A 25336-nucleotide genomic window follows, 5' to 3' on the forward strand; every position below is an offset into this window, starting at 1 on the left:
GACTACGATCAAATTTCCAAAAACTTAAGTTCTCATTTAGGGACTAAGTGTCCTAAAACTCTCCGAAACTCCTAATAAACCCTCTCGTCAACTCACAATAGTAGAAACAAACACGGGGAAAGTAGTTAATAGGGAATCGGGGCGTTAATTCTTAAAACGACCAGTCGGGTCGTTACAGTAAGGTAATTCATCTTTGTTCAACAGACTTAAAATAAGTAGCTTTAGATTTTGAATTTAATTTTGTGAGAAATTTAAAGTGGGTAGACTTGTTAAAAATAGTATTAGGAGGTTGTCTACAAAATTTAAAGTCAGTTGATGGGGATTTGGAGTGGTTTTGAACAAGAATTACTGTTGAAAATCATAAAAGAAGTTTGTCTATAGACGTTTATATGCTTTAATACAATGGAATGCACTTTTATACATGGTAGGTACATTATGTATATAGGTATATAAAAGTAAATAAAGAAGTATAATCACATTAGTGAAAAATATGTTTGCGATACACTACGTATGTAGGTGTATAAGAAGAAGAAGAAGAAGAAAATATGAGTAATCCACCAAAATACATGTAAATAATGCATCAACCTTGTATATAATAGTATATAAGAGGTGATATATACCCTTATATACTATTATACAAATGAATCTTAATAATTGAGAAATTTAACTTAAATCTAGCTTAAATCTGCTTCAAAACGCTAAAATTTAAATTTTAAATCCTTTTTATATTTTGAATTAATTGGGACACCACCCAATCTAACAACCAACAAACTCGAGGAACTCAATTTATGAGATCAATGCTTCAAACAGCCTTTCATAGTGAACATTTATTTTCAAGTTTCAATCAACCGTAATAAACTGAAGCTCGACTTCAGCTTAAAAAGAACACGACTTAGATATTAAAACTTTAGTTCTTATTTTTTTTTGTTAAATTTTGACTTTTGAGTCTTCGAAATATCATATAATGGAGGTTCAAGTTATCCTTTTAAACCTCCCAACCTACAAGCAACGAATAAATCTCAACTTTGAATCTGTAAGGAGAAGTGAAGGAGAATAACAATGGCAGAATTTGGGGTGCAAAGTCATTGACGTTGAAGAAGAAGAAAGAATAAAAATAATAATTAGAAGTTGGTCTTTAATGTTGGACCAAGGAATGAAAAAGAAATTTCAAGTTATATACAAAAGTGGATCAAATCGGATAAAAAATTAAAAAATTAATCAAATTTGATTCGGATATTGTTCAAAGAGAGTAATTTATTCTGTCAAAAATTACATTATGTAGGTAAACTTTTTTTGTCCCACCAATTATACATGATATACATATCACTTTTATTGTAATAATTTATTAATAATACTTTCTTTATCTCAACTTATGTGATATTCTTTTTTTTAGTTCGTTTCAAATAATATATTTTTAAATTTAGAAATAATTTAACTTTAAATTTTTTATTTATCTTTAATAAGATAATTATTAGCTATAAAAAAATTATAATTTATAAACCACAAATTTTAGAAATAATGCTCCCTTTCATTTGGTTCAATCAAATACGATCATACAATTAGGCTAAACACCTCGCAGTAGTACATTGGTTTTCAAAAAACCTCCAACCCGCGCAGCCCACTCCTTCCACGACCTCGCCGTCAACCGGCGCTCCGGCAATCTTGTCGTCGTCCGGCTCTCCTACTAAACCGGTGTAGATCCCGGCGAAGTAATCTTTCTGTTACACGAATTGGCTTGTTCCATTACCCTCGCCTCCTCAAATTTTGTATGTAGAATTTCAGAATTACAAGAAAATTTTCACATCAAATGGGTATCAAAGAAAATTGTAGAAACGAGCTCCGAGCCGCTGTCCGTCAGCTCAACGACCGTTGCCTCTACTTTGCCTCCAAATGGTATTCCCTAAACCCTAATTTTCTCATTGAGGTATGTATAATTATTTCTGATGGAAAATTGGTTTATTAAACAGGGCAGCAGAGCAGTTAGTGGGAATAGAGCAAGACCCAACAAAGTACACGCCATCACACACTAGATTCCAGCGTGGCAGCTCCAGCATTCGTCGCCGGTTCCGTACAGCCACAGAACCTGCTACTTCTTTCACTTCCACACCGGTGGCCGGTACATCTTATGTATCGACCCCATCGGTGGCGTTGGAGGATGATGGCAGCGACACCGCCATTGACAGTGACTTTTACCTGCTTGCTAAGTCCTACTTTGATTGTCGTGAGTACCGGCGTGCAACTCACGTGCTTCGCGACCAGACTAGCAAAAAAGCTATCTTCTTGCGGTGTTATGCTCTTTACTTGGTTTGTTCATCTGACCCTCTTACTCTCTCCGTCCCAGTTTTATGTGATGGTGTTCCATTGGCACAGAATCTAACAAAGAATGATTTTTGTACTTATGGTCTAAAATAGCCTATAGATATTTGTTTGCTATAAATTAAATGAGAAGTTTAAAGTTAAATTGTTTAAAAATATAAAAGGTATCATTTTTTTTGCACATACTAAAAAGGAAATTCCATCACGTAAGTTGGGACTGAGAGAGTATCAATCTATCTTTTTCTGCTCAATTTTGGTCTCTCCATCCACCCTCCTTTTCATTATTATAACAAAGAGGATAAATCTGCTAACTTTGTGTAATCTGAATTCTGTGAAGCAAAATCAGTCTCAAGCTTGAATAAAGAAAGAGAGTGTGGCATGTACAAGACTAAAATAGTTTAATTTTAAGAAAAGGAGAATTCATATAGCTGATTCCAACTAGTTCAGATTGAGGCGTAGCTGGTTGATTGGTGAGTTGATCAGTTAGAGAGTAAATCCGATATTGGACTAGCTGTTAAGAGTTTTCCCATTATAAGGCACTAGTTTAACATTGAAGAGTATGCTGTTACTTGAATAAAAGAGATGAAATTTTTAATTGGTGAATATGAAATAGTAATGTCAAGTGGAGTGCATTCAAATATATTACTCAAAACTGGTCAAATTTCAGCTAAGGAAATTTTGAGAGTCAAGTCAAGAAGTCGCGTTAACAAAACCAATGACAGTTATGTCATTTAAAGCTTGGAGAATTTCGTTTTTGAGATAGTTGCCTTTTGGATAACGCGTCCTGTATAATTCACATTGATTGGTAAATGGATGGTCTAGGAGAAGTTATGGCTAGGAAATGCTCCTGTGTTGTTACCTAATTATGATTTGCACTATTTCAGAATACATTGCATTTCTAAGGTGTTAAAGGGACCTTTGAAAGAAAAGAGTATGAGAGATCCAAAATTTATTGTCAATCACCGAATTCTTATGTCCTCTTTTGTCTCATGAATTCTCTAGGTATTATATGTATGTGGATGTGCCTAACTCTCCTATGTTTGTGTTTACTTACTAAGGTGAAGTAAAGAAAATAACTTCGGAACCAACAATGATTTTCTTCACTTGGTACTCTCAAAGAAAGTGGTGTCTCTCATTATTGAAGTCTTTAACACTCACTTTTTTATCCAGTGTCATTCATTCCATGAATAACAGAAGCTGCAGTTTCAGATAGTGTCTAGATGGGTTATGAACTAATTATCTCAATGATAGTGAGAAACTAATATCTTTTCGTCTTACTAATGTTCCAAGATTTTGAATCGTGTAATCTCCTTCAAGATAGTTTCACTCTATAAGTAAATGTATGTAAGGTCTTCCCTCCCTGTATTTCATATCTTTGACCTTTCACTCGCATCCGGATAAACTCTAGAATACGTTTCATGTGTGTTTGATGGGGTAGCATGTCAGATCTGCCATTTAATTTAGTCTCCAAGGAAGAAGGAAGGGAAAGGTCCAATAGAGAAGTATAAAAGTAGTAGAACATTCTGGTACTATATGCGGGTAGAACTTTCTTTTAACGGAAAGTTGGCATTTCTGTTTCTAGATTGGATGGCTCTAAAGAAGAAAGAAATCCACCATTTAGAAAGCTCTATTCTTTGTGTGTTATCTCTTCAATTTTTTAAGAAAAGATTGCTAGGCTTTTGGGAGCCTTTATCTTGCTGCATGTTGGCTTACTAGTGCATTTGGAGGCTATATATGACTCTTTCTCCTTTGCTCGTTTCTTTGGCTTACCCCTCACCAAGCTGGAGGACGGAGGGTGAATGGTCTTCTGTAGCTTCCTGTACTTTCACGTTTTTAAACAGCTTTCCTTCAACTTTACTTCTAAGTCACATATCTGAAGTATAGCATCTTATCATTCTTGTGTAACTGCCGAAAGTTTGCTGATTTGGGTCTAAGTATCTCTATTAGACTTGTAATTCACATCAAACTATGAAATGTTTAATGGTGTTTGTCTCTTTTCTTTTATCTCTTAGCTTGCCCAATAAGTGCTGCTGTTGGACCAGAAATATATTTGAATATATTTTAGTTATGTTGACACTCCTCCCATCTGTATGTTTTGATTTACTTTTGTTTATTCCTTATTCCAAATGATTAACCTCGCTCAAGGATTCAAGAATCAACCAGTGTAAACAGTTGTAAAAATAATCAGTAGTAATAATCTAGTGTTAACTATATAGTGACTCAAACTAACTCCTGAATGTCCAATCTTTGGCAAAGTCTGTCGTAAAATAGAAGCACAAGGAGCTATTTGAGGCAAATCCTGACCAATACAAATGTAATAGCCCTTAGCCACCTTTACTTAATCTCCATTCCTAACCCAACTGGTAACAGAAAATGGTCAAAGGGAGGAAAGGTAGTGCACTCCAATTTTCTCTTTTTCAATCTTCTCCTTAATCAAGTTTTTGAGTTAGTAATTTAGAAAAGAGATAAGGATGAGTAGGTATCAAATCTTTATCTATGTTCAATTCTAAGACGGAGGCCTTTGATGGTTTGCCGATTGCTTATTGTGTTTTGCTTTGAAAATGATAGTGCCACCGTTTGAATAAATCTCATCTTAGTCTGGTTCTCAGATGTTATCAAACTTCTACAAATGTATGAAAAGAATACAACCTGAAGTAGCGTTATTCCATTCCTTTTTATCGTGAAATGTACCCGATGAGCCTTGATACTTATTCTGCTTCTTGCTTCTTCCTGAAGGCCGGGGAAAAGCGAAAAGAAGAAGAGATAATTGAACTTGAGGGACCCTTAGGCAAAAGTGATGTTGTGAACAAGGAGCTGGTTTCTCTTGAGCGAGAGTTGTCTGCACTTCGCAAAAATGGAACAATAGACTCCTTCTGTCTTTACTTGTACGGACTTGTTCTTAAGCAGAAAGGCAGTGACAATCTTGCTCGGTCAGTTCTTGTCGAGTCAGTAAATAGTTATCCCTGGAACTGGAGTGCTTGGTCTGAATTGCAGTCATTGTGCACTACAATTGAGACATTGAAGAGTCTGAATCTTGATAACCACTGGATGAAAGACTTCTTCCTAGCCAGTGCGTACCAAGAACTCCGTTTGCACAATGAATCATTGGCAAAATATGAGCACTTGCAAGGAACTTTCAGCTTTAGCAATTATGTCCAGGCCCAAATCGCTAAAGCTCAGTACAGCCTGAGAGAATTTGAACAAGTGGAAGTTATATTTGAAGAACTTCTAAGAAATGACCCTTACAGGATTGAAGACATGGATATGTATTCCAATGTGCTGTATGCCAAGGAATGTTGTTCAGCCTTAAGTTATCTTGCACACAGAGTATTCTTGACTGATAAATACAGACCAGAGTCTTGTTGCATTGTTGGGAACTATTACAGTTTGAAGGGGCAGCATGAGAAGTCGGTCATGTATTTTCGGAGGGCCCTCAAATTAAACAAAAATTATTTGTCAGCTTGGACACTTATGGGTCATGAGTATGTTGAGATGAAAAACACTCCAGCAGCAGTTGATGCCTATAGGCGGGCTGTGGACATAAACCCATGTGATTATCGAGCCTGGTATGGGTTAGGGCAAGCATATGAGATGATGGGAATGCCCTATTATGCCCTTAATTACTTTAAGAAGTCAGTGTTCTTGCAGCCTAATGATTCTCGGTTATGGATTGCAATGGCCCAATGCTATGAGACAGAACAGCTTCATATGCTTGAAGAAGCAATCAAGTGTTACAGAAGGGCTGCAAATTGTAATGATAGAGAAGCTATTGCTCTTCACCAGCTGGCAAAACTGCATGCTGAACTTGACCGTTCTGATGAAGCAGCATTCTACTACAAGAAGGATTTGGAAAGGATGGAAGCTGAAGAACGAGAAGGTCCAAACATGGTTGAAGCCTTAATGTTCCTTGCTAGATACTATAAGACTCAAAAGAGGTTTGAAGAAGCCGAGGTTTATTGCACCCGCCTTCTTGATTACTCTGGCCCAGTAAGTTCATATTTGTTTCTAATTAGACTAAGAGTCAATAACTCAGTGTTTAAGTTAAAATATTGCCTATGTATAGTTCATGTAAACAAACTTTTTAGCTGCTTCCCTCGCTCTATTTTGTTTATTGATGCAGGAGAAGGAAACAGCAAAGAGTCTACTCAGAGGAATAAGATATGAAATGGATGTTGAGCATTTTCCACCCTAAGTTTCTTCTCTCTTTGCAGTATTGTGAAAGAAATTGTCATGTGTAAGGTCACTGGAGAGTGTGTTCATGCTTGTCAATAACTTGCTGAAAAGCTTGGGGAGGTCACGCGGAACAGCAAAAGGTATCATTAAACTTACCGAGGACATGACCCTTGATAGGAAGGTGTGGAGGCCGAAAATTAAGGTAGAAGGCTAGTAGGTAGTCGAAAGTGTTTCTTTCCCATACCAGGAATATTAGTGTTAGTCTTGTATTCTATTAATGGTAGATTTCTATTATTACATGTTGTTCCTTTGCTTAATTTTCTTATTGTTTTTGCTACTACTTTCTTTTCATCTTTTTGAGCGAGTGTCTATCAAAAATCTCTCTACCTTCAAGGTAGGGTAAGGTCTATGTACACACTACCCTCTCCAAATCCCACTCATTAGACTATATTAGGTTTTTTGTTGTTGCTGCATGACCAACTCTGGCCACGGGATATCTCTATTCAATGATAAACTTATATAAAGTGACTTGAGCTAAAGACAGATATTTATACATAAATTTTTGAAAAAGAAGACACTTATCATCAGTTTATTATGAATTAATCATCTGATGAACTAAGCAATTTGAAACAAATTAACCGAGGAAAAGATCGCAGATGGCTTAAAAGATGAAATGGAGCAGTATAAACAAGTTTATCTTGTTCTTGGAGTTGCAGAGTGATTTTTTCTGGCTATCCATCAAATAGTCTAAAGCCATTTCAAGACTAGACCGGAATCTTTCCAAAAAAGGAAGAGATCTTAGAAAAACGAAGGCGAATACCACCAAATGACGTGACCCAATTTTATCCATAAAAATACTTAAAAAGGCATCTTGTGTTTATGCCAATCAAGAACTCTAACTTACGTATTGCCAATTAAAACGAGTTACTGTATAACTGCATACATGGTTGACATGCGCGGAACAAAGGTAACAAAGGAACGAACTTATTGATTATCCAGTGCAAGCCCATAAGTAACAAAGGGTTACAGTATTCTTCAAGGAAGAAACCTGACTAGGTTTTACTAAGCAATCCACTACTCTTCCAGTATGGATCGAACTTTTGTTAGATAAATCTGATTCTCGATGAAGAACGTATTATTGCAATTTGTTGTCAACATTATATTTGTTAGATACTTATGTACATAATATGAATTAGGCATACTCCCACGTAGAATGGGAGTATGATATGTATTGTATAAATAGGGCTCATTGTATTATAATTAGATAGAAATAATACATTTTCTCCCGTACATTCTCACATGGTATAGAGCATCGGTGATAAAAGATCGTTGTGCGTCATTCCAACGACATACATGAAGAAAGAATTCAGTCACAATGCGATTTTTCAGTGACCTAAATGACTGTTTGCGTCAGAGTCACTAATTATCAGTGTTGTGCGAAATCCAACGCCACCACAAGATTTCCAAGAGAGAGGCGGCCAAACCCCAAAAAGATCCTCCTGAAAAGAGCCACTCACGCACCCCCACGCGCCTGTCAGAGATCTGCCTCCGGCGGCACCTGCGGTCTATTCTAGCCAGAATTTGGAAAACCTTTTTTTGGATAGTGTTATCGTATTGCAATTCCGAGCCTACCCATCCAATTTAAATCAAATTCTAACCACTTTTATATTTTTCCGACGTGAACAGTGTTTTCTCCGGTGTGAACAATAATTCATAGAAAATTTCTACTTTTCCCGGCGTAAACATTATAATGGCATTCATATCAGAAGCCTTTGACTCACAATCTATTGGATCCCATATATAAATTCAATCTAGATGGTTTCTTTACCGGATTACATTGAGTTCCTTCAGTGCAAAGCATGTAAACATACATTTTCAGAGATAGCTTCCATAGATAGTAGCGTATCTTATGTCTCCCAATCTTCAACCTCTGATTCTTGAGTCATTGATTCAGGTGCATCTGACCATATTTATGGTAACAAATCTCATTTCACTACTATTTCATGTTCTCAATCTCTACCAACAGTCATAAAGGCCAAGGGGTCTCAAATCATGGCAAATGGAATAGGTCAAGCAAGTCCACTTCCTTTCTTACCTTTAGATTCTTTTATTTATGTTCCTGGTAGTCCTCTTAATCTCATAGTTGTTAGTCGCATAGCCAAATCACTTAAATGCTCTATTTTATTTCTTGATGACCTTGTTTTTATACTGGAACGTAGTACATGGAGGATCATTGGTACTGAGCATGAATCAGATGGACTTTATTACCTTATCCTTGTAAAATCACATGGACTCACATCTTGTCTTCCTTCAACAACTTGTCTTGTTACTGATTCACAAGATTTATTACATAAATGGTTGAGACATCCCAGTTTGTCAAAACTTCAGAAAATGGTACGTGATTTATCTTACTTGTCCACTCTAGAGTGTGAGTCATGCCAGCTCGGTAAGCATACCCGCTCTCATTTCCCTCGGCGTCTTGATAATCGAGTAGAGTCACCTTTTTATTTTAGCCCATTCAGATGTTTGGGGTCCTAGTCAGGTCAGTTCTACCTTGGGATTCTGCTACTTTATTAGTTTCATTGATGATTATTCTAGGTGCACTTGGATATTTTTGATGAAAAATGTCTGAGTTGTTTTTGATTTTTCAGACTTTCCAAGCTGAAATTCAAAATTAATTTGAGGTTTCTATCCACACATTAATGATAATACCCTAGAGTATTTGTCTTCCCTATTTCAGTAGTTTACGAACTCTCATGGGATTTTTCATCAAATATCTTGTCCGTACACATCCCAACAAAATAGGTTAGTTGAAAGAAAGAATAGACATCTTATTGAAACTACTCGTACCCTACTCATACAATCTCATATTCCGTTGCATTTTTTGGAGATGCAATTCTTACATCTTGTTATCTTATTAATTATATGTCATCTTTAGCTATCCAGAATCAAGTTCCATTCTCTATCATGTTTCCTCACTTACCTTTGTTCTCTCTTCCACCGCGTGTCTTTGGGATCACGTGTTTTGTTCATAACCTTACTACAAGAAAAGATAAGTTAGATACTTATGCTCTTACGTGTGTATTTTTGGGTTACTCGAAAACACAAAAGGGATATTGATACTATTCTCCTGACCTCCAGCAGTACTTGATGTCCGCTGATGTTACCTTCTTTGAAACCCAATCATACTTCACAGGCTCAGGTAATCACTTAGATATTTCGGAGGTGCTACCAGTTCCATCTTCTGGATATTCAGTCACTATCTCCCATTCATCTTCCTCTATAACTCTAGCTTCACTACCTACAACTCCAGTTGCAGCTCTACCACCTAGTCTAGTTCAACCTTCTACAGCTCCACTACTCTTGACTTATCATCATCGTCCGCACCAAGCATCAAATCCAGCTAATTCACGTCCTGCAACTGACCCTTCTAATACTACGGACTTTTCCTCTCTTAGTCAACCGATTGCACTAGAAATGTATACGGTCCACACTTAATCCTAATTCCAATTATATGGTTTAAGTTACCATCGTTTGTCATCACATCATTATGTATTTGTATCATCTTTGTCCTCTCTTTCCATCCCTAAGTCTACAGGTGAAACACTTTCTCATCCAGGGTGGCAACATGTTATGATTGAAGAGATGTCTGCTTTACATATGAGTGGTGCTTGGGAGCTTGTTCCTCTTCCTTTGGAAAAATCGACTGTTGGTTGTCGTTAGGTGTATGCAGTCAAAGTTGATCCAGATGGACAGGTTGATCGACTTAAGATCCGTCTTGTTGCCAAAAGGTATACTCAGATATTTGGGCTCGATTACAGTGATATGTTCTCTCTCGTAGCTAAAATAGCATCGATCCGCCTTTTTCTATCCATTGCTGCTATTCACCATTGACATCTCTATCAGTTGGACATTAAGAATGCTTTTCTTCACGATGACCATGGGGATGAGATTTATATGGAGCAACCATCTAGTTTTGTTGCTTAGGAGAGTCTAGTGGTCTTGTATGTCGGTTACGTCGGTCCCTTTGTGGTCTAAAGCAGTCTCCTCGAGCCTAGTTTGGTAAGTTCGGCACATTTATTCAGGAGTTTGGCATAACTAAGGATCCGGGCATATTAAAGTATTTTCTAGGTATCGATGTCGCTCAATCTAGCTCAGATATTGTAATCTCACAACGGAAGTATGCCTTAGACATTCTTGAGGAGACAAGACTGACAAACTGTAGACCTGTTGACACTCTTAGGGATCTGAAATACTAAACTTGTTACATCTCGCGTTTTCGTACGTTAAAATTTCTTTTTCACTTAACCGATGTAGACTTTGGGATGAGATCATCTTGACGTTAACGTACTTAAGCCATTTATAACAAGCGATAAATAAGTGTTATGAAGGATAAAGGGGTACACGGATTAAAGAAAACAAGTTTCGTTGAAAGTGGATAATTTGGAATAAAATACGAGTCGAGCGATAATACCCGATAATTATAAACTAGTACCATGCAAGGTACCATATGACCACGGTAATATAATATATAAAGTATTTTAAAAATAAATAAAATTTTAAGTAATTTATTGTAATTTTTAAATTATACAGATAATTAATTAATTACCGGGTAACAGGACGTTACCCAATTAACTAATAAGTGGATAAAAAAATTAATATCCCACCCCTACCCCACGTGGCAAGAAGCCACAAAATGGAAAATGATTAAGTAGTCACTTTTGCAAGATGGCTAATCATGAATATGACCAAGACATTACATTTAAGTCTTAGCAAATAAGACTTGTATCTAGGAAACTAAGGAATTCATTGGATAAAAGTACATTCTGTCTTTGGTTTCAAAACCAAAGACGTTAGCAGCAGAGTCATTTCGTCCAAAATATTTAGCAACATTTCGATTGGAATTTCAAAGAGCTAACCAAATTTCGTTCAAAAAAAGAGATTCAAGCAGAATTTCGTCCATATTTCGCAGAAACAAATTCGTTAAAATAATTCTAGGAATAGATATATTAAGACCCTTCCTTCTTTCTTTTGGCAAGGTCCAATTATACTAAAGAAACGAGCAAATGCACAGTTTCCATAAAATACTCTATTCGTAGAGATACTAGGGATATCTATATTCTTGAATCCCCATGAAAAATATTATTATTTTCTGTTCATGGGTCTCAAAATAATACACAGTTGAAAAAGTTTATCCGGAAGAAATATTGAGATTATTACGTATTTTTCATGCATTTCACTCATTTATACATGTCCATTGACCCATGATCAGATGACGTTATATACGCGTATATATATATATAAATATATGTATATGGGATATGGGAAAAGGTTACGGCGTTATATACGCACCACCACCTGATCAACTGGTATATGTTGATGATGTTGCCCACAGTGGCCGAGACGATATGATGGGATGCCCTCAGTGGCTTGATGATATTATGTACACCCATACCTATGCATGACATGACATTTATACGCACGTGCATGACATTATAAAAGTTTCAGAATTTACAAAGTTATTTAGATTTAAAGATTTGTTTCCTTATTCCATGTTTCATCTATGTCTTTTACGTACTAATTTTCATGCCTTACATACTCAATACATTTTTCGTACTGACGTCCTATTTCACGGGGCATGCGTTCCATGCCCGCAAGTGCAGGTAGGCAAGTTGACGGTCCCCTTTCTTAGGATCCCTGATCAGCGAGAGTTGGCATGCTCCACTTGATCCGGAGCTGCTTTGATTTTGGTACGATATGTTTGTGTATATATATATATATATGTATGAATGTATGTATATGGTTATGATGTGGCTTAGTCCCGTCTTTGCACATTTATGTTTCTATTAGAGGTCTGTAGACAGTATGTCTAGTTGGGTTGTATGTGGTCTTGTCGGCTTTCAGTTTTGGATGTATAGTTGTCTATAGCAGCCTTGCCGGCTCGCCCACTGCATTCTGTATGTATACGTACATATGCCTTGAAGGCAGGTTTCCTTCTTGTATGTTATTTTCGTAATTCAGCAGATGTTATACATGTTCATATCCTAGATGCATGCTTAGGGGTGTTTGACAGGTAGGACTCAGGCACCCGTCGCGGCCCATCGGTTTTGGGTCGTGACACAAGTGGTATAAATGATGCCCTAGTAGTGGAATAAGGGCATAATTGTGATAAATAGAGGATGAAGTTTGGGCCTTCGAAAAGGGGAAGTTCCCGAATTGTAAAAGATTATAATACCCATGTAAGTTAACTCAGAAGGGGGCTAAGTTTCAATGGACCGATGCTTGCGAACGGAGTTTTCAGGCATTGAAAGACAGATTAACTTCAGCACCGGTTCTAATACTCCCAGAAGGGACCGATGGTTAGGTTATCTACTATGACGTTTTAGGCGTTGGATTGGGTTGTGTGTTGATGCAGCATGGTAAGGTTGTAGCTTATAGACAACTAAGAAAGCATGAGAAGAACTACCCGACCCATGATCTAGAGTTAGCCGCAGTGATTCATGCACTAAAGTTGTAGAGGCACTACTTGTAGGGTATTCATGTTGATATCTATACGGATCATAAGAGCCTCCAGTACATCTTCAAGCAAAAGGAATTGAATCTACGTCAAAGGAGATGGTTGGAGCTACTTAAAGACTATGACCTTGATATTTTATACCAACCGGGGAAGGCAAACGTAGTTGCCGATGCCCTCAGTCGTAGATCTATGGGTAGCCTGTCGTATTTGCAGCCAGAAAAGAAGGAAATAGCCTATGAGGTTCATCAGTTAGCTAGTCTTGGAGTTCGATTACTGGACTCAGGTGACGTTGGAATTACTTTTTAGGATACATCAACATCCTCTTTAGTAACTGAAGTAAAATAACACTAGTGCGAGGATCCTGTGTTAGTTCATTATAGAGATACCACCTTCAGAAGGAGAAGATGTCGTTTGAAATTACAGAAGATGGGGTCCTCAGATATCAAGGACGATTATGAGTGCCTAATATTGTAGGGCTTTGTCGGCAGGTTATGAGAGAAACTCACTATTCTCGTTATTCTATCCATCCAGGAGCAACAAAGATGTATCATGACATCTAGGAAGTATATTGGTGGGACGGAATGAAAAAGGATATAGCAGAATTTGTTGCTCAGTGTCCTAACTATTAGCAGGTTATGATTGAGCATCAAAAACCTGGTAGATTATTGCAGGCTATGGAGATTCCGACTTGGAAATGGGAAATAATAAATATGGACTTCATTGTAGGCTTACCTCATACCCATCGTAAGTTCGATTCGATATGGGTGATTATTGATAGGTTTACAAAGTCAGCCCATTTTCTGCCCGTTAGGACTACATATTCCTTAGAGGATTATGCAAGACTTTATATTAAGGAGATAGTACGACTGCATGGTGTCCCTGTATCTATTATCTCGGATAAAGGAGCTCAATTTACAGCTAACTTCTGGAAGTCCTTCCAAAATGGATTGGGGACTCAAGTAAGTCTTAGTACAACATTTCATCCCCAGTCAGACGGACAGACTGAGTGTACTATTCAGACACGGGAGGATATGCTACGAGTTTGTGTAATGGACTTCAAAGGTAGCTGGGATGATCATCCGCCGCTTGTTGAGTTCGCATATAATAATAGCTACCATTCCAGTATTCAGATGGCTTCATACGAAGCTCTTTATGGACGGGAGTATAAGTCTCCTATAGGGTGGGTCGATGTTCAAGAATCTGGATTACATGGGCTAGACTTTGTTCAGCAAGCCATAGAAAAAGTAAAGTTGATTTGGGATCGACTATTGACAGCTCAGAGTCGTCAGAAGTGATATTCTGACGTGCGGCGTCGAGATTTAGAGTTCGGGGTCGATTCTGGGTATTCTTAAAGGTGTCACCTATGAAGGGTGAGATGAGATTTGGCAAGAAAGGCAAACTTATCCCACGGTATATTAGGCCTTATAGTATCATTCGGAAAGTGGGCCAAGTAGCTTATGAGTTAGAATTGCCCTCAGAATTGGAGTCTGTCTATTCGGTTTTTCATGTATCTATGTTACGAAAGTGCATTGGCAATTCTACCCGAGTGGTGCCTACGAATGATGTACAGATTACAGAAGACTTATCATACAAAGAAGTTTAGGTTGTCATCCTATACCGACAGATCCGCAAGCTACGGAAAAAGAGGTAGCATTCGTGAAAGTACTTTGGAGAAACAACAATGTGGAAGAAATGACTTGGGAGGCCGAGGAAAACATGAAGTCTAAATATCCCTACCTATTTCCTCCTCCAGAGAAGGGTCCGACTGAGACGTCATAATCATAAGGTACGTGTATAAATTCTTGTGTTAGTTATTGTCGTTGGTCATGTGAGGCCATTGTTGTTATTGATAATTATGGTCCGATGTGGCGTTAAATTATTAAGCTTCTACAGGGAGAGTTGGTAGTAGTGTTGTTACAAAGGAGACCCTGCCAAAGTTATATGGATCACGGGGAGTTGAAAATTCGAGGACGAATGTTTCTAAGAGGGGAAGGATGTTACATCTCGCGTTTTCGTACGTTACAATTTCATTTTCAGTTAGACGTAGACTCGGGGATGAGATCATCTTGACGTTAACGTGCTTACGCTATTTATAACAAGCGATAAATAAATGTAATGAAGGATAAAGGGGTACACGCATTAAAGCAAGTTTCGTTGAAAGCGGACAATTTGGAATAAAATACGGGCCGAGCGATAATACCCGATAATTATGAACTAATACCATTCAATGTACCATATGACCACAGTAATATAATATATAAAGTATATATGAAGTATTTTAAAAATAAATAGAATTTTAAGTAATTTATAATAATTTTTAAATTATGCGGATAAATAATTAATTATCGGTGGTAACAGGACATTACCTAATTAACTAATAAGTGGATAAAAAAATTAATATCCCACCCCACCCCACGTGGTAAGAAACCACAAAATAGAAAATGACTAAGTAGTCACTTTTGGCAGATGACTAATCATGAATATGACCAAGACATTACATTCAAGTTTTAAAAATAAGACTTGTATCTAGGAAACTAAGGAATTCATTAGATAAAAGTACATTCTGTCTTTGGTTTCAAACCAAAGACGTTAGCAGCAGAGTCATTTCTTCCAAAATCTTTAGTAACATTTCGATTGGAATTTCAAAGAGCTAACCAAATTTCGTTCAAAATTTTAAGATATTCAAGCAGAATTTCGTCCATATTTCGCAGAAGCAGATTCGTTCAAATAATTCCAGGAACAGGTATGTTAAGACCCTCCCTTCTTTCTTTTGGCATGGTCCAATTATACTGAAGAAACGAGCAAATGCACAATTTTCATAAATTACTCTATTCATAGAGATACTAGGGGTGTCTATATTCTTGATTCCCCATGAAAAATATTATTATTTTCTGTTCATGGGTCTCAAAATAATACACAGTTGAAAAAGTTTATCCGAAAGGAATATTGAGACTATTACGTATTTTTCATGCATTTCACTCATTTATACATGTGCATTGACCCATGACCGGATGATGTTATATACGCGTATATATGTAAATATATGTATATGGGATATGGGAAAAGGTTACGGCGTTATATACACACCACCACCTGATCAGCTGATATATGTTAAAATTATTGCCCACAGTGGTTGAGACGATATGATGGGATGCCCTCAGTGGCTTGATGATATTATGTACACTCATACCTATGCATGGCACGACATTTATATGCACGTGCATGACATTATAAATGTTTCAGAATTTACAAAGTTATTCAGATTTCAAGATGTGTTTCCTTATTCCATGTTTCATCTATGTCTTTTATGTACTAATTTTTATGCCTTACATATTCAGTACATTTTTCGTACTGACGCCCTATTTCACGGGGCCTGCGTTCCATGCCCGCAGGTGCAGGTAGGCAAGCTGACGACCCCCCTTCTTAGGATCCCTGATCATCGAGAGTTGGCGTGCTCCACTTGATCCGGAGTTGCTTTGATTTATATATATATATATATATATATATATATATATATGACGTGGCTCAATCCCGTCTTGGTGCAATTATGTTTCTATTTGAGGTCTGTAGACAGTATGCCTAGTTGGGTTGTATGTGGCCTTGTCGGATTTTAGTTTTGGATGTATAGTTGTCCATAGCAGCCTTACTGGCTCGCCTACTGTATTCTGCCTGTATACGCATATATGCCTTGAAGGCAGGTTTCCTTCTTGTATGTTATTTTCGTAATTCAGCAGATGTTATACATGTTCATATCCTAGACGCATGCTTAGGGGTGATTGACAGGTAGGACTCAGGCACCCGTCGCGGCCCATCGATTTGGGTCATGACAAAACTTCTACCAGGACAGGGGGAGCCGCTTAGAGATCCTGCAAGATATAGGCCTCTGGTTGGTAAATTAAATTATCTTACAATGACTAGACGTGACATTTCCTTTCTTGTAAGTGTGGTAAATCAGTTCCTGGATTCTCACTATGATAGTCATTGGAATGCAGTTGTATGCATTCTTCAATATATAAAATCATCTCCAGGCAAAGGATTATTGTTTGAAGATCGAGGTCATGAGCAAATTGTTGGGTACTCAGATGCTGACCGGACAAGATCACCTTCTAATAGACGTTCTACGTCTGTATATTGTGTTTTAAGGTAATTTGGTGTCATGGAAGAGCAAGAAACAAAAAGTGATTGCTCGATCTAGTGTAGAAGCATAATATCGAGCAATGATTGTGGCAACATATGAGTTAATTTGGATCAAAAATTTGCTTAAAATTTGGTGAGGTCAGCAAGATGGAACTTGTGTAAAAATCAAGATGCCCATTATATTGCCTCAAATCCGATGTTCCATGAGAGAACTAAACACATTAAGACTGACTGTCACTTCGTCAAAGAAAAGATACTCTCAAGAGATATTGCTCCAAAGTTTGTTAAGTTGAATGATCAACTTGCAAATACTTTCACCAATTCCTTTACTGGTCCTCGTATTAGTTACATATGTACAAACTCTATACATATGATTTGTGTGCACCGACTTGAGGGGAGTATTAGATAGTTATGTACATACTATGAATTAGTCATACTCTCACGTAGAATAGGAGTATGATATATATTGTATAAAAAATAAGGCTCACTGTTTTATAATTAATAAAATACCAATAATAGATTTTTCTCCCTTGCATTCTCACAATATTGACCTGTGCTTACATAACCAATTGACTTATAGATAGATGAATCTGGCCAATGCAGTACGTTGACGTTCCACATACAACAAGAGACAAGGGCTGAGCTCAAAGTTGAGAAGACCAAAGAAAAATATTTACAGAATTTCTTGCTCTAAGCTAATACAGGCTAGTTTCTCCATACGAAACTTAGAACAGACACACAGGTACCTACTATGGATATTAAAGCTGAAAAGCCAATTCTATAGATATCCTTCTCCATCCCAATTTGCCTGGTTTAAACGAGGACTTGCTCCTTTAAAAGCGACAGGCGGGGACAACCCATCTAAAAGGAGCCCAAAAACAAAACCCCTCCATTGGCATCAAGTCATCAATTAAGTATTAGCATGATCATGTCACTTTGTTTTAACAAATCTTCCAAGCATTCATCGAATTCATTATCTATGCGCACGATCACGCCAAGAACCTTGTTGCATTGCAAGTGCCTAAATTCATATATCACGAGCATGAGTAAGCACAATGGGAGAAAAAATCAAGATAAAAAGCAAAAACCTAACCGTGTAATAATGGGCAACAAACTGCAATATCAAGATTTAAGATATCACCTGCCCGCTGATGAGACTTGTGGCAGAAGCAGTTTCAGAGATGTCCTTTTTTCCATTATCCTCTTCTGCTTCATAATCAGTTTCGGTGAAAGGTGGAAGTGGCAGAAGTGAGGGAACTCCAAAGATAGCCTCATCATGAGCAGCCTTGATTTGTTCCTCCCTCCTAGTCTTCAGATCAACAAAATTTTACAACAGAACGAACATCAGTTCGCTCTCCCTTTGACATGACCAGAGCCCATTTGCATCATGTTGTTATGAGAAGGAAATGATAACACAAACAGAAAGTGCACATACCTCCACCGCAGAAAACCGAAAGCTTTTGCCAATGTGGTTGACTAAAGCAGCATCATCTTCTGCAGCTGAAGCAGTCAACAGTGTTTATCAGTATCAGCAAATAGTAAGGAACCTTTCTGTCTGCATAAACATTGATATAAGCAAGAAGGAAGGTTCCCACAGGCCCACAGGAAACAAATAAAAATATCATTATGCCCCTGTTAGGAAGTCATCTTAGTTTCACACAAACATCACACATAATCATGTAATTGCTGCAATAAAGCAGCTTCGCGATAACAAACCAGACATCACATCCATATCTCCACGTGATATGTATAAAGTATAGTACATTTGCTTTATTTGGACTGACCTCATCCAAATTAAGATGTTTTATTGAGAAAGGTCCGCAACACACTTTAGGCAAATTATGAGTTTCATTTTAGATGAAATGAAAACAAATCCTTCACGAGCAGGGATAACCTAACAGTACTCCCTTTTCCAAACTTTTACCGTCAAACATCTTTGTTGGAGTTCCTAAATGTTGTTTTAGCGTGGCATCTTACATCCACATTGACTGCTGATATATTGGAAACACTGTATCCCTTAAATCACCATCAAGTTGAGGAATTCTAGCATGCTACAAGTAGCCAGACAAATAAGTATATACATAACTTGCAAATTCACCACTAGTTCGTAAATAAAGGAACAGTATCGAAATCCAGATTTTCCTAGAGCAGGCCAAGAAGCCTGGAACCTGATTTTAGTACAGTTCATCCTATTACCATATTAATGCTGCCCTATTGCCGCGAGAATAACAATCATACAACAAGTGATATAGAAAAGGATTCAATTTGACAAAGTCCATAAGTAAGCAATAGCAGCCAAATAGCTTACCTTCAATCTCCTCTTCATCCAAAGGGGCATCCTTGTCGAAGTCAAAACGCTCCCATCCAGAGCCCATGCCTTTTGTTTCATCTTTTCGAGCTGTCAAAAGGTTACAAAAGAATACAAGATGCCAATTATATCCATACTCATATTGAGTTACAAACTACAATCTCTTCCACCTTTTGTATTGAGATTGTAGAATAGCTAGAACAGAAATGTAGAAGAAAAGCAAAAACTTAGGAAATAGCTACTTCGCATAAACGCATAAGCAACAATATGCTCTATGACATACTTCTTTTGTCATCTCTTACATGTACTGATGGCAGGCTCAGATTCTCCTTTTAGGAACCCATCATTATTATTACCATTCTTTATAGGAGGAGTTATGGCCCGATAATTATCAGCAGAATTAGGTAATATCTCACGAACCAGTATACACTTTTTTTAAATATAAGGCAGTATACACATAATTAGTATCTATTGTATAGTACATCAAACAGCCAACTTACATATTAGGCATCCACAATTTGAAGAAATTTCTAACAATTAGTAACACTTTCATACACAAAAACGAGCAGAAACAAAAATTAAGAAAATACCAGTTTCTGAAAGCTGATGTTTCATTCTGGCTTTGACTCTTTCGGCTGGAGTCTGTTCAACGTAGCAGCAAAAAATTAAATAAGCAAATAAATAATGTCAGCCTCAATAACAAATAACAAAGTACTTGAAGATCTTAGAGGATACAATATCAGAGTCCAATAAAGAAACTTCAGCCTAGCAATCCAAAAAATGAGTTGCATCTACTTGGTAGTCATATAGGTGCTTTACAGTCCATTTTCACAGATTTGAAATCTCAGATGAATAGTTAGAGGAAATATACGGATATGGGAGCATTGGTAAAATCTCTTATGCAATCAATTTGTCTGTTTTATGTGCTCAATAACCAGAAGATTCCTCGTTTCTTTAGTTTCAGCAAATTTATAAGTATATCAGTCTTAAACACATTTAGAGGTCGTTTGGTAGAGTGTGTTAGAGAAAATAATGCATGCATTAGCTTTGTGTATTAGTAATGCTTTGTTTGGTACACTTTTTCAACCTATGTATAACTAATACAAGCATTAGTTATACACTCTATTTGGTATTATCCTATGTATAGCTAATGCATAGAAAACCATGGCATTAGCTATACAAAGGCTATTAATGCATGCATTAGCATGGTTAAAGACAAAATTATCCTTAAAGTCCCTTAAGTTAAAGAATATGGAGGGCATTTTTGTAAACAATTAAATTTCTTAAAAATTATGCAATGCATTTTAATTTTTAATACACCACACCAAACAATGCATAAAAAATAATCTTTGTATAACTAATGCTTGCATTACTAACCCCTGCATTACTAATGCACCTTATTTAACATTATTCTTATACGCCCTACCAAACGACCCCTTACTGAAAACGATAACGTTGGTTAATATTCTATCTGAAGTTCTGCACTTCTGCAATGTAGTCATTCTTATAGCATAAAACATGATGGTAACATGTTCAGCCAACATTATCCACTCTTCCCTTTCAACAATTGCTGTGAAATACTTTATATCGTTGAATTAGAATGCGAGACTGTGCAACCTCATTATATACTAACTCAGATCCACGTGTAAGCGTGCACATAAATCCGCACATTTTACACATTCCAGCAATTTGTTAAAACCCTACAGTACATTAAAATTACCTTATCTGGATGCCATAATCACAGTATTGATCAGTAGTGTGATTCTCCACAAAAAGATACTGCCTATTCCTATAAATGCCATTTTTTTTCCTCATCCTATAAATGCCGTTGACAATGCATTATACTAGCAGCAAAAATAGCACAAAATTATAATCACACAAGCTAAATTGAGAAATAAAATTACCATATTTTCATAACCTTCAATCAATTTGCTATAATCAACCGTAGCATCCCTATCTTTTTCCGATCTTCGATCCCGTGGTGGCACACTCCTTGACCTCCTTCTACTCTTCTTCTCTTTTTCCCTATATTTACCTCTATCTCTACTTTTACTTCTACTTCTAGACCTATATCGACGATTCGACCTATAAGCATCTCGGCTTCGACTCCGACTCCGGCGTATGGAATGCCTCTCTTTACCTCTGCTCCTGCTCCGGCGCTTTGAAGTCCGGCTCGGACTTCGACTTCTCCGGCGCGAATGCCTTTCGCGGCTCGGACTTTGGCTTCTACTGTTTTTTCCTTTTGATGAAACCCTAGAAGAAAGGCTACTGTCGTAATTTTCATCGTCTTTGGGTTTCTTCTTGAGCTTGAGCTTGTTTTGGATGGATTGAAGTTGAGCTTGTTTTTCGAACTCAGTAGTTTTCGACGGGCTTGATGCTCTGACAAAGCTACTTAGAAATGAAGATGAAGAAACAAGAGCAGAGCCACGGGAGGGAACGGCGTCGTTGTTGGAAGTTGAAGAAAAGCCTAGACCTTGCTTGAACTTTGCGGCGCCTTCTCCTTTCCGTGTAAGCTCGTCGTAGTATGCTGCGGCCTTTTCTTCCTCCATCTTACGGCGGAGTGGTGGTGCACCGCCGTTGACGCTACCAAAAGGCTGTTGATATGAAGGTTTGGGCCTCAATGTAAACCTTTTTGGGGAAGTACACAAATAGCCATTTTATGGTTGCTGCATAGGAATTAGCCAATAATTATTTTATGATACACTAATAATCTCACTAATGGGGTACGAGGAGGATATTATTTACGCATAACTTTCTCCTACCCCAAAGAAGTAGAGAAATTGTTCCCGAAAGACTTTCGGCTCAAGAAAACAAAAAAGACAAAAGGAGACAATATTAGTATCACCACAGAAATCATAGGAAAAGTAGGAACAACATGAATCCAAAAGAAAGATGCAAAGCAAAAGCGATAGCGGGTAAATAGGTCCTGCACTTAAAAGCGAAATAGTAAAACACAACATTGTCACTAGCTATTTTAGACAAAAACCCTACCAGACTAGTCTCACAATGGTACGAAGTATGGCAAGACCTCCTAACCTACAACCCCTAGTACTCGACCTCCACATCTTCCTATCAAGTGTTATGTCCTCGAAAATCTGAAGCCTCGACATATCCTGTCTGATCACCTCTTCCCAATACTTCTTAGACCGCCATCAACCTCTTCTTGTGACCTCCACAACCAACCACTCACACCTCCTTACCGGGGCATCTAGGCTTCTTCTCTAAACATGCTCGAACCATCTGAGCCTCGCTTCCCGCGTTTTGTCATCAATGGGAGCCACATGCACCGTATCTTGAAAATTATCATTCCTAATCTTATCCATCCTAGTGTGCCCGCACATCCATCTCAACATCCTCATTTCTGCTACTTTCATCTTCTGGATATGTGAGTTCTTAACAGGCCAATACTCAGCCCCACACATCATGACCGGTCTAACCACCGCTTTATAGAACTTACCTTTGAGTATCGGTGGCACTCTCTTGTCACATAGGACTCCAGATGTTAACCTCCACTTCATCCATCCTACCACAATACGGTGTGTGACTTCCTCATCGATCTCCCATCCCTTCTAGATAACCGGCCCAAGGTACTTGAAGCCGCCTCTACTTGGGATGACCTGTGATTCAAGCCTCACATCCACGTCCACTTCCTCTGGCTCAGCGCTGAGCTTATCATGAAAATTTGAATTAAAAATCTTTGCTTGAGGACCAAAAAATTAAAATTTAGGACACATTAGTTAATTTTAAAATAACAGTCATCTAAAATGATTACCTGATATCATTTCCACAACTTCTTTAGTATATAGCCTCATTAAAACTTTGATACAATTTAGATAGTCATGAAGCACTTTGAATTCTAATTGAAAGCTAATTTCATAACATGACGGCTATATGTACGATTGGCTAATAAATAAAGGCTACTTTACATTTGACGGCTATACTTGTAATACTTAGCTTCCTAGTTTAAATAGCCCTTAAGACTCTCATTTTAGACTTAGCTTATTTTGATATTAAAATTAAGAATTTCTTGAGTGAGTATTATGGATAAATTCCATTGTTGTTTGAAAACCTTTAAGGTGACTTTTATGGGGATTCTTTCTCTTGAGGGTTATCCTATAGTTTGAGGTTGATTAAGATTTAAACTGAAGGGTATTTGTGTTTGATTTCAAGTATTTTTCAATTTCCCGAGTTAGTTCTTTGCTAAATTTTATCTTTCTATCTTTTTATTTGTGTTCTTGTTATTTTTGCTTCCGCGTTCGTATCATTTTGGTATCGGAGCATAAACTATGGATTTGTTTTTATAAATTTCTTGTTTATTGCTTGATTTTATATCAGAAATTAATAAAAATAAATAAAAAATATCCTTGGTTCTTCCCTGTTTCTATCCTATTTTGTACTTTTAATTCATCAAAACCATCTCTGGATCAGGAATACCTTTTTTGTTGGTGAATTCTATTCTCGAATTTGAGTTGGCGAAGTATTTGAGCTTAAAACGGGTAAAACCCAGTTGGAATAGGTGATTGTTTCGAGAAAATCTAGAAAATCACCATTGATGGATTTAAAACTTTTCAGATCTGAAATATTATTGAAGATTTGTGGTCCAATTTCGATTTGGTGTTGCTAACTATTGATAATTGTTTTTGAGATGAAGCTAGTTCTAAGATTTGAAGCTATTTGAGAGCTAAAACGAAGAAGAAAATGCGGTCTTGGGTGTTCATTGTTCGTGTTTGAAATGGTAAATCCTTCACAAGTTGAATCCGTTTAATACATGATGCTGCAAACTTGAAGTTGAGAAAAAAAAAACGTTCTAAGCACACCATTGTCGAAAGTCGAAGTTGTGGTGACATTAAGGGCTCAACTCTCTTCATGATTTTGTGAAATTTAGAATTTTTTTAAAACTTGGAAGCCTGGTTCAAAATTTGAGCGAATCATCTCAAGAATATGTTTAACATCAGTTCAAGAAGTTGAGCCTTAATCCGAATTCTAATCTATGGTTGCTATTGAAATCGAGATTGTGAATATCACTATGAATTTGGAATTCTTGGAACTTAGAATTGTCCAACTCGAAATTCTCTTACGCATTTATGAATTGTGGTGTTGAGCTTTAGTCAAGGAGATTAACCACTGCTTGTGAGAAGAATTTAGTGCTAAATTTCAAGACCACCATTTTTGAACAACTTGAAAGAACTAAGAATACTGCTTGATACTTTTTTTTTTATATATTTCCTTTTTAACTTCCTTTTGTATTCATAACTAGACTTCATTTAGTATTTAGTTCATGTTTGTGTTAGTTAATCTAGTTATTTGTGTTTGTACTTTCTTTACAAACCAATTTTCTTTGTGCTTTTCTCTTTAGTTTCGTTGTTAATTTCTTATTTTCATTGTTTGTTTATTATTTTTAGCTTCTTTGTTGAGTCACATAAATTCTATTCTCGTCCGAAGTTTGGAAGGACTGCTTGAAAGTGCCTTGATTGAGTTTGACATCAACTTTGGATATTTACCCAAGAGTGGTAAAATGCTTGAGTGGTCAGATTCTTAGTGTGTGTGCCTAAAAATCAAGTGCACAAGAGTGATACATGAGTTGAAAAATTTAAGTGCAATCTTTGAGGGATACTCTAAGGGAGTGAATTTGGAGAGGACTTTTTTAAATTGTTTTCTTTGTTTGTAAGTATTGTGTCTTTAAATATTGAAGGTACTTCAACTGCAAAGGAGGGAGTATTCAATGAGACCATTTGGGAGGCTTTACAAGCTTTGATTATGAAAGTTGACAATATGAAACATATGGTCAAGTCTCATGTCAACGTTCTTAACCAATAGCAAGACTTGTCACCTAATCCTAACCAAAAAGTGAGAACTAGTACAACACAACAAACTAGTTCTACTTC

At 37.1% G+C, this 25336-nt stretch overlaps 2 protein-coding genes across 3 annotated transcripts; one reads left to right on the forward strand and one right to left on the reverse strand.

Moving 5' to 3' along the window:
• Positions 1-1535: 1535 nt before the first annotated feature.
• On the forward strand, positions 1536-6904 carry LOC104247400 (anaphase-promoting complex subunit 8). The gene is made up of 4 exons (XM_009803411.2): positions 1536-1893; positions 1968-2304; positions 5053-6303; positions 6437-6904. The coding sequence occupies exons 1-4, from the start codon at positions 1808-1810 to the stop codon at positions 6506-6508; spliced, it is 1746 nt and encodes a 581-aa protein (XP_009801713.1). The 5' UTR covers positions 1536-1807; the 3' UTR covers positions 6509-6904.
• A 10729-nt stretch (positions 6905-17633) lies between these two features.
• LOC104247398 (uncharacterized) lies at positions 17634-22089 on the reverse strand. 2 transcript variants are annotated; one of them, XM_009803409.2, is made up of 6 exons: positions 21356-22088; positions 20042-20093; positions 19452-19541; positions 18579-18643; positions 18285-18452; positions 17634-18164 (listed from the first exon to the last, which is right to left on the reverse strand). In XM_009803409.2, exons 1-6 carry the CDS (start codon positions 21998-22000, stop codon positions 18117-18119), a joined length of 1068 nt encoding a protein of 355 aa, XP_009801711.1. In that variant the 5' UTR covers positions 22001-22088; the 3' UTR covers positions 17634-18116. The 2 variants fall into 2 exon arrangements, with proteins under 2 accessions (XP_009801711.1, XP_009801712.1); XM_009803410.2 differs by having other exon boundaries at positions 18030-18164; positions 18237-18452; positions 21356-22089.
• Between the last annotated feature and the right edge of the window lie 3247 nt (positions 22090-25336).

Source organism: Nicotiana sylvestris, chromosome 10 (assembly GCF_000393655.2).
Source record: "Nicotiana sylvestris chromosome 10, ASM39365v2, whole genome shotgun sequence".
Taxonomy (NCBI): domain Eukaryota; kingdom Viridiplantae; phylum Streptophyta; class Magnoliopsida; order Solanales; family Solanaceae; genus Nicotiana; species Nicotiana sylvestris.